The sequence below is a fragment of the Trachinotus anak genome, unplaced genomic scaffold (assembly GCF_046630095.1).
Source record: "Trachinotus anak isolate AG129_WGS33_773 ecotype Australia unplaced genomic scaffold, CSIRO_AGI_Tana_v1 ptg000002l, whole genome shotgun sequence".
In the NCBI taxonomy this organism is placed as follows: domain Eukaryota; kingdom Metazoa; phylum Chordata; class Actinopteri; order Carangiformes; family Carangidae; genus Trachinotus; species Trachinotus anak.
Window position 1 is genome coordinate 24,423,018 of NW_027273853.1, and position 9,944 is coordinate 24,432,961.

Here is a 9,944-nt window from a genome sequence, read left to right on the forward strand (position 1 = left end):
TGATCTGTTTCCTGTAGCAATATTTAATCTAAACAAATAGTCCTGGCCGTTCCGACTATATGAAACTTTCAAGTATATACAAAATGCATTTGCAAACAAAAAAAAATCTACATTCTTACCGGGTCCATCTCAAAGTACACCAGCTCCCCTCCGGTGAGGGCGATAACCACCTGCCGCTGGTTCACAGCGCAGCGCACAATCGTTTTTTTACCAGGGGTCTTCCACTCGTTCACACGCTTGTCTGCTCGGATGTGGCGGATGCCGTCGGGGTACACCTGTGTGGAGAAGTAGGGAGGGAACGAGCAGGAGAGAAAAAGATGGAAAGACAGACAAATAGTTTAGAAGGTTGGGTTGTGATCACAATGTTCTTATTCTAACATCACTTCCTGTACTTAAGGACTCAAGATAGTAAAGTTAGTCAGTAAGGTTTATCTCTAAAGCACATTTAAACCCAGCGTAAGCTGATTGAAGTGCCAATCACAAGATATCAAAATATAAAGCGAATGTAAAAACACTCAGAGAAACATACCAACAACAATAAACAACCAGGGACACATACAGGATTATAGACATCACAAAAGGTAAAAGATTAGTGGACCAAAAAGACCAGAGAATGAAAATGCGTCTTTATCCTAGATTCAAAAACAGAGATGGAGGGAGCACATCTCATTTCTGACAGCAACTCGTTTCACAACTTCAAAAGCTCTTCAGCTTTGATTGTGACCGTAGGACATACAACAGAGGTTTCGTGTCAGATCTAAGACACCTGGGAGCTGAGTGCCAGTGAAGAAGGTCTGTGACAGAAGATGGGGCCGGACCATTCAGAGCCTTCAAAACTATTAGCAAGGCCTTAAATTGGATTCTAAATGAGCAGAGAGCCAGTGAAGAGAGGCTAGACTGGAGTGATGTGACACTTTTTCGTATCCGTCACCATCCTTATGTATCAGGCAATAAATAAACTCAGAGCAGAACACACAAGATGTTAAATGATAGCCATCTGTGTCCAATTCTTAATACTTTGCATGAAATATTATGAGTAAATATTCATGAGTGCATGTGCAACAAGCCGTGTAATACATCTTATAAATTCATATCTGCCACATAAAATAAAGTTCATACAGATTTTTAATTTGAAACAAACTGCCTCTACACTCCTGCCCAAAACCTGTGGAATATTAAGCCATGACTATATAATATTCAAACACTTAAACCTCTTACAGCTAACCTCTGCAATAATTACCTGTATTACTTTATGTTATTTTGAGGTGGATCAAGATGGAGTAAAAAATTATTTTTAAAGGTCCATCTCACTCACCTGCACTAAGGCATCTTCACCCAGCAGGGAGCAGGAGAGAGTGGGCGTTGTTCCCAGAAACCCAGAATCTGTCACTTCCTCTACAGTCTCCCCGATGGACAGAACCAGAGTAGCGTTGACGAAAGACACGATGATGTAGGCATCAAACTCGTCTGATGATCAAAGGACAAGAGGAAACCCAAAGACAAATGAGTAATGATTAGATTAATGTGTTGAGGCCTGTGATGAATGAAGGACAGAAAAGGGGACACATGGGACAGAAACAGCAGCACAGAAGCGGGGTTTGTTTTATATTTCACACTGACCATTAAGAGCATTACTCATATTCATAAAAACTTGAACTACACATCTACTTAGCCTGATATTCTAAACATTCTTCCACTGTATTTCCCAGTGGTAGCTGAGACAGACGAGGCTCTTCACGTCAGCTGGTGCAGTGGTTCATGTTTGGGGTTCATCTTTGCCTCATTTAGAGCCACAGAAAAGTCCATGACTGAAGCGATGTACACACTTCTTTTACTTCAAAGTACATGTGGATGAAATTGTGAGGTTAAAAAAACACCAAACAATGAAAATGTGGGTGGGGGATGGGTTACAATATACTCTAAGCGAGAGGGAGGAAGAGTACATGTGTGGAGTTTTGCCTGCCTCTCTCTCTCACTCTTTCTTGATTACCCTTAGTGATGACAGTAGCATGACAAAAGCATGTATGGCTATGTTAATAAAACTCATCACAAATTAAGCATTAAGAGAGTTACGTACGTAGTTACATTTCAATTAAACCTTGATGACCACCATCAAAATGGCTGAAATGTGCTGATTTTAACAGGGGGAGAGACGGAGGGAGACTGGAGCTGTGGAGTACCGCAAGGATGGAGGGGTAGGGAGGGTGGGTGTGTCAGTGGTTCGTGTCCAGGCTCACAATGTATTTTCTTTTTATGAAGAAAGCATATTCAAGCTAGAAGGGGGTGTGAGGTTACTCTCTACCCCAAATAAAAATAAACTTTTCTCAAATGCAGAAATAACAAGGGTGTCTTCTTTTTAATTCAACACAGCGACATTTCGCAACAAAATTTGCAGCCATGTATGTTATCGTCATATTCATCCAAAAATCAAACATCCCTGATGAGAGGACCCTTACTTTCAGGTGATAAGTTTTTTGAATAAAACAAAGCTGACTGATATATTAACAATTTCAATGAATAATCACATTTTTTAAAAAAAGACGTGACGATATTTTTTGAGGACCTCCAGGCATCATGAGCATCATCCTGACATTAGCTGTCTCTCTCCTTCTCAAACACACACACACACACACACACACACACACACACACACACACACACACCTAAATGACTCATCTCTACCAGCTGTGGTGGAACAATGTGACAAAATATAAAAACCACACGACTGTGGTAATGCACGGTACAAGAGAAAACCCAAGAGAGAAGACAAACAGATCCAAGCTTTTCATTTTCATGTACAAATCAAAATACTAGACCAGAGGTCCTGATCCAGACCCTGGCGCCGTCCTATCCAAACCCAGACCTATAACCTATAAATCACTGAGAATTATTACATAACCAGATTCGAGTGAGTGAGATGTTCTCACTCACATACTCGCACACACACACTGTGTGACAAGACAAGAGACAGTCGGGGAGGCAAGTGATAAATGGGGGAGTCAGATAAAAGAGGGAAATAAGGGGAAAAAAGAGGTGTTAAAGCTGTCCAAATGAAAAAGGGTAAAGACACGCTATATTATTATTAGAGGAGTTATTTATTATCCTGATTCCCACTGTGTCCTAAGAAGCCTCAGAAGCTGAAACTGCACCTGAAGGCTAGTCTGGACCCTCTTTCCTACAGAAATCACTCAATTGCTCTCATTTGATGAGTCGTGTTTATAAAAAAAATAAAAGTGGTTTACAGTGACGGATGGCAGAACGCATAGAATGTAAAATACAACATAAAACAAATTTAAGAAAGCAAGTTAACAGTCGGAAAGCTAATAAGTGAAAAGACACCTGTTACCTTCAACATGTCTGCGCACAGTCCACACAGCGTTGGGGTTACCGGGCAGCTCAGACACGGCCATCTCTGAAACCTGATGAAGACGGACAGAGGAAGAAGAAGAGAGGACAAAAAAGGAGGAAAAGAGGATTCAATGTTTTTCAGTGATCACATATATTATCATGATACTGTAGCAACTTGATCCAAGGATGTTTTAAATGTTTTTGTTACACTGTAACATCTAGTTTGACTGTACAGGAGGAGGAATACAGCCACAGAAAGACTGCTCACTCTACAGCCAAATATCGGTCATTTCACATTTACCGTCCTCAGATTTGAAGGAAAAATAAACAACTACAGTGTAAAAAGTAACATATCATTTTATTTTTTGGTTGATTTTTTTCTCGTTTATAATATAAACTGACTGAAGCATTTGTATAGTGCACACGTGTAACGTCGGTAAACATCTTCTCTGAGAGCCCTGCTGGGAAATGTATGTGAATACTCAGGTGTGATCTGTACTCCTCATGAATCTAACAATGTTAACACATGCAGAGCCAAAAACTGACAACAAGGGATTGTTTTGAGCCAAGTGACAGAAACTTGATGACATCAAAACACTAGATTGATTTAGTGCTGAGATCAGAGAGATTTACAGACTCTTCAGCTTGTTTTCAGAGAAGAGACATGAAAAAACTCATCACTTTCACAGCCAGTACTGTGTGTGTGTGTGTGTGTGTGTGTGTGTGTGTGTGTACCTCCAGTCCATGCCGAAGGACCCTTAAAGTAGACCTGGGTCCTCGTCCACAGGCAACATATAGCTGAGGTGTGTCTTCATTGGCCAAATCAGAGATCTGTCAAAAACAGGAAGAAATGAACTGTTCAAATCAAAATCAAATAAAACTTTTTATCACAGGGTGAAAGAGCAGTGTTGTTGCTTTCCTCCATCTTCCTTTCTTCTTACTGAGTTTGTGGCACATTCACCTGACAGGTCATGATGGGCGATAAGTTCTCCTGTTCGTCCACCAGCACCAGGTTTTTGAGCGGACGAGGCTGGAAAAAGAAGGTGTCTCCCTCTTCCAATGGCATCGCAGATGAGAACTCGGGCTCATCATCATCATCACCCAGGTGAGCAATCTGGTAAAGGTAACTGAAGGAAACGGAGGAAGAACAACATGAGCAAAAGAGATCTGAGAGAAAAAGAGCTACAGAAATGTTTTACCTGTGAACAAGAAACGTACAAAAGGGTAAAAGGACACGGCGCATTCTTTCAGAGACAAATAAACTTCAAGAGTAATAATGACAAGGCAACATGTAGCACAGTGACGCATAGCCTTAAACTTACTGGTTTCCAAACTCTGAAGACACAAACAAGAAGCCCGTCTTCAGGACACACATGGCTGTTGCCACAGGGATCGTGTCAAAATACTTCAGCCTGATTTCAGTGACCTATGACAGAACACAGACTCATTTACAACACAATATTTTTTCTGCATTAATGTTTTGAGGTAGGTAGTATAAACAGAAAACCAATGTGTGGCAATGTAATTTCATATGGCTTATACTAACTGTGACAGTGTAAAATGGATTTTAATGTCAACTTATCAAGTGAGCCGTGAACTACAGTTTCACAGGTACATACTGTGACATACATTACTATTACAACACATGATAGTTTTTCAATAAGTAAGCTGAATAGCCTGAAATGATTTTTTCCTATTTGTAAGGCCAAATAAGTAATGTGAATATTGTATCATCTGATGGTATTTTGTCACTAATCTGAGACCTTTTAAAAGGTTAACCTATTGATAAAAAAGAAGTGATGAATTAATCACTATGTCCATTTTCCTTTTGTGCTCACCATTTCTTCATCTGTTTCCAGAGTGACCTTAAAGATGTCTCCCTGCTCCGTCTGGGCCAGGAAGAAGAACATGGACTTGGTCTTGTGGGTGGCTGAGCAGACAAATATCATGCCACGCTCTGGGTCATCCAGATCATTCTGTAGGAAGAGAAGAAGAAGAAGAAAGAAACAGGGAAGCAGAATGAATAAATGTGCATAGAGAGAGCAAAAATGACCAGAAATGGATTTTAAAAACCAAAGTAGAGTTGCCATAATGACTTAAATGATACGTTTCCACAAAAACATGCATTTGAAATCATAGTACTGAGTTACAATATTACAACTCATTACTAAATTCCAGCTTAAATTCTTACAATCAAGACAAGTGTCACATTTTGATGTAGATGTAATAAAAAAACAAAAACAGCATCATGTGTTTTATTATGTATTTCTCTGTTAAGGACTCACCCTGCGTCGAGGGATGGGACACCGAATGTCAGGCTGGTCTCCAAAATTCTTGTAAGTGATGTAGTTTTCAGAGCAGATCAGAACTCCACTGGGCCCATCTGAACCGCCAGGGACTGAACAGAGAAGAGCATTTAGTGGGGTGTGTTTTTTGTTACATTGGTCTGGCTCTTACACTGGCCTCTTTATGCTGCTCTTTGATGTGTTAATGTCTTGGTAAACCTGTGCTGAGATCAGAGATGTTGAAGCTTTCTCCAGAGTTACTCAGAGAAGAGACATGGACAAACTCATCATATCTACAACACTTTGATGTGTGGAATAATTCTTACAGCTATGCCCATATATAAATTCTAGCTGGTGTCCTACACACCGTCCTGGCTCGGTCTATTTTGGCACACTATGCTCCTCTTTGCTCCACTGTGAGTGACAGCTGCAGGTATCCTGCCTTTTCTTGCCAGCCAACTACTGCAGCAGCTGTTTCAGCCCTGACATGCACAGCCACCTGCTCCCGAACGCTTACCGGTGATGAGGAAATTTCCATGCTCTTCCAAAGCCTCGCTGTACTTGCGGACCACGTGATTCAAGCCAAGGTCCAGCTCATAAAAGGTGAGCGTCTGTTGCGTGTTGGCAGCAGCTTCTCCTGTTGGGTCATTGTCAGCTTCCTGGAAACATCAGACATAAGCAGAGAGGATCAGAGGCTGGCAAAGTGTGTCTATTTTTAGGCTTAATAATAGCATAAGACACTGTGGGGGATGGCATTGACTTTGAAATGTTAAAAACAATAAAAAGGTTTAAAAATATTTACTACACTTTACATATGATTCTTAAAAAGTAAATTATGCAAGATACAATGTGCTGAGATCAGAGGTGTTAAATCTTTCTCCAGTGATAATCAGAGAAGAGACATGACAAACTCATCACATCTACAGCAGTGTGATGTGGGTTTCGGAAAATCATAACCTCATGTTTTCACAAACTCACCTCATAGTCCATTTCTAAGCAGGCAAACATGGGATTTTCAAAGCCCACATCAACTCCCACTACATGGTACACCAGTGTGTTCGCTTTATGGGCTTCCAGTGGGGAGGAGATGGTCAGTCTCGCAGCTGCATCTCTGTTTAGAATGTAAACCAGCTTCTGTTTCTCGATTGCTCCTAGACAGGAGAAAGACGACACGTGCAAAATGCTTAATTTCATTTAATTTACAGTAATGAAATTTTTATCTCCTGTGGTTTTCTTTCAAAAACAATGCAATTTTAGCATACAATATAAATAATATAATACTCTTCTTTGAAATTGCACCACCATTCTCAGGAATTCTTGAAAAACTTCTAATTATACATAATGGCTTATGATTCCATAAATCAATTCTTTCTACAAAGCAGAAAGTACCTGCTTGCACAGTGAAACTATCAAAGCTATGGAATTGGCAGAGTTTAATCTATGTGTTTGCACTACCTCCCTACCTTTTCAGACCGAGCACGATCAGAGAATCTGCAAGTATTGCTTTACCAAGGGTGCCTACTGTTAGCAGTGCTAGCCCCAGCAGCCTTTTTACTCTGCAGGTTAATATGTCACTTTATTCTAACACAGCCTGCTCACAACCTTATTTTCATTTTCTAGACCAAAATATTGCCCAACTGCACTGTTTTCATTATGCCTCCCCTGCCCTCAACTGAGAGAGGGCAGCCCCTGCTGCCTGCTGGGGCTGCAGCTCCAGCTACTGGCAGGTGGCTGCATAACACCTTAGACTGAAAGGTTAACCACCAGTTGTTGATAAAATATGAATAATTAGTTTAACCAACTAGTATTTCTTGAGCCGACTAGCCATGGTAGCAACATACAGTTATTTAGCCGAATAACCACACGTATCCCTAGTTATGAGGTTTTGACTAGACCTTTTTGACTAGTGACCTCACTCCATCTTACATCACTGACCTTCCCACCCCTTTACACCCCTTGTGTGAATGTCTTGGTAAACTTGTGCTGAGATCAGAGATGTTGAAGCTTTCTCCAGAGTTACTCAGAGAAGAGACATGACAAACTCATCATATCTGCAACACTTTGATGTGTGGAATAATTCTTACAGCTATGCCCCCCTTCTCATACTCTCACATCTGCAGAGCAGCTGTTGCTCTTGGTCTCCAGGTCAAGGCTTGTGACAGAGGGGCATTTGCCATTAGGACTAGCAAACATTACAAACATCTGTGCTCAAGCTCCATCTCAACCTGTGGGAAAACACCATCTTTGACATCAATTCATACCTATCATAACAGCTCTGCCTTTAGGGTCAACAGCCAGGAACTGTCCAGGAACAATGCGCCGACAGCCGCTCTTTCCAAATGTTTCCTGGTGGATCTTCTCAAACATGTTTTTTGATGGATGATACTCCAGGATGACAATACGACCACTGTCACTTCCCACAACTATGTAATCTACAAATACAAACACAAACATACAACATACAAAGATGATTTGTGTAACAAAAAGATACTTTTCCCTTTCAATTCAACACTTTAGCAATGTTTTTGTGAGGTCACAAATCAAGGTCAAACTCATTATTAGATCTGAGGGAAGCAGAGAGAAATCTTTTTACTTATAATAATATAATATATATATATAATATATAATCCATGTATGTAGTCAAAAGCAAATGCATGCAAGTGCATGTAACTGTGGTTATATACCTTTGGTTCCTCCAGTGAGTCTGAATGCCATCAGGGACCTTATGATGCCAAACACCTCCACTGTCAGCAGTGTGTGCACCTTTCCTGTGTTGGCATCTGGTCGCAATAACTCCAAGATCTTTCCCCTGGAAACAACAATCTCCTGCATCTTGGTTCCTACAAAAACACAGACTCATCAACAGACATGCAGACATAAAAATGGCTGGAAAGACAGACTCTAAAAAGTAACCCAAACAAACAGGCAGAGCGAGCATGCAGTAAAGGACAGACAGTATCTTGAGCTTGCTCACCTGAGAAGTTTCCATGGATGGCATGGGTGATGCCAGTGGCACGCTGCAGGGTGATGTTGTAGAGAAACATGGCTCCCTTTCAGTGGCTTCCCGAAAAGATTCTTCAGGTGCAGCAAACAGAGCGCTCAGCGCGGCTCAAAACTGTAGCAGAAGGAAGGGAAACCAATATGGTTTGGACAAATGTTTTAAAATATATATTTTTTAAATCAAAGAAGTTCTGAACTCCCAGAGAAATCTGACAATTTGACCAATGAAATGAGCGGGTCCACTGTTGGCAAATCGGGTGCCTGTTAAGGAGGGATAATCAAACTGAGCTGAGTTTGACTTGAGAAGTAGTAATGTAGAGAAGTAAAGGTACTGTGGAACAAAAAAACAGCTTTCTAATCTATTAAACTACTAACAGTTAAGCTGGAGGAAGTAAGCGGAGGGTTAAAATAACTACCGGACACGAAAACGTTATTGTTTACATGCCAGCAACCGCAGGACCTGCTAATGGTAGCTAGTTGACATTACTACACGTTAGCTTAGCAAGTGGTAAACTTTCGTCATTAACTTCTGTTTTCAAAGTTAAGTCTTAGGTTATGAACCTAGTAGGATAGCGACACCTATTCTTTTCAAGTGAAAATATTCCTGGGGGGAAAACTGTGCGCACATTTAGCCCATACGGCTCTTACGTTAACTTGTATTCAGCGGGCTAATAGGAGCCCATTCATACAAAGCGCCACTTTTTCCTGACGCATCCTCTGTTTTCATGCTTAATAAGAGGTTGCACAGTGCACACTTTACATGCATACAGTGTCCATTTAACTACGGACAAGCTATAGATGTGTAGAATATAATATTTACCGGTGTGTTAAATAAGATGATTCAGATTTCAGGTGGATAAAGTTCCATTTGCACATATAGTTTTTCTGCAACTCCAGGAAGCCGACGACGAGCCGCCGTTCGTGGGTCCTTCGTCAGCCAAAAATGGCGTCATTGAAAGGCGGCCTACGCAGTGCCTGATAGAAATTTGTCGCATGGTGCTGTAGTGGAAAAAAATGTCCAGCAGATGTCGACAAAGACCTCAAGACTAATGGGTTGCAGTACAACGAAACACAAGGGAATTCATATGGTGGGACTAAATTTGGCCGAGCATCGCCCACTTCATACCATTGTGTCATATTTTTCTAAATAATAAACCTAATGGCTTGATAAGTGAGCTGATTTCTACACCAAACACATGTTAACAACGAGCTTTACAGTGTGGTAACAATTCATCAAACAGATCAGGCGCTAAAGCTGCGAATAGCATTATATGAGTTGTTTTGCTCCGTGGTAAGTTTTCAAACGTTCAT

The 9,944-nt window shown here is 40.9% G+C and overlaps 1 protein-coding gene across 1 annotated transcript in view; it reads right to left on the reverse strand.

Moving 5' to 3' along the window:
• sf3b3 (splicing factor 3b, subunit 3) overlaps positions 1 to 9,578 on the reverse strand; it is a 32,122-nt gene extending 22,544 nt beyond the window's left edge. The window contains exons 1-14 of the mRNA XM_071457501.1: positions 9,454 to 9,578; positions 8,608 to 8,748; positions 8,318 to 8,473; positions 7,895 to 8,065; positions 6,612 to 6,784; positions 6,151 to 6,292; positions 5,634 to 5,746; positions 5,187 to 5,324; positions 4,671 to 4,774; positions 4,310 to 4,475; positions 4,084 to 4,179; positions 3,347 to 3,419; positions 1,316 to 1,467; positions 120 to 275 (exon numbers count right to left, since the gene is read on the reverse strand). Coding sequence (XP_071313602.1) covers positions 120 to 275; positions 1,316 to 1,467; positions 3,347 to 3,419; positions 4,084 to 4,179; positions 4,310 to 4,475; positions 4,671 to 4,774; positions 5,187 to 5,324; positions 5,634 to 5,746; positions 6,151 to 6,292; positions 6,612 to 6,784; positions 7,895 to 8,065; positions 8,318 to 8,473; positions 8,608 to 8,677 — 1,710 coding nt within the window. The 5' untranslated portion in view covers positions 8,678 to 8,748; positions 9,454 to 9,578. The remainder of the gene's footprint in view (positions 1 to 119; positions 276 to 1,315; positions 1,468 to 3,346; positions 3,420 to 4,083; positions 4,180 to 4,309; positions 4,476 to 4,670; positions 4,775 to 5,186; positions 5,325 to 5,633; positions 5,747 to 6,150; positions 6,293 to 6,611; positions 6,785 to 7,894; positions 8,066 to 8,317; positions 8,474 to 8,607; positions 8,749 to 9,453) is intronic.
• Positions 9,579 to 9,944: the final 366 nt, after the last annotated feature.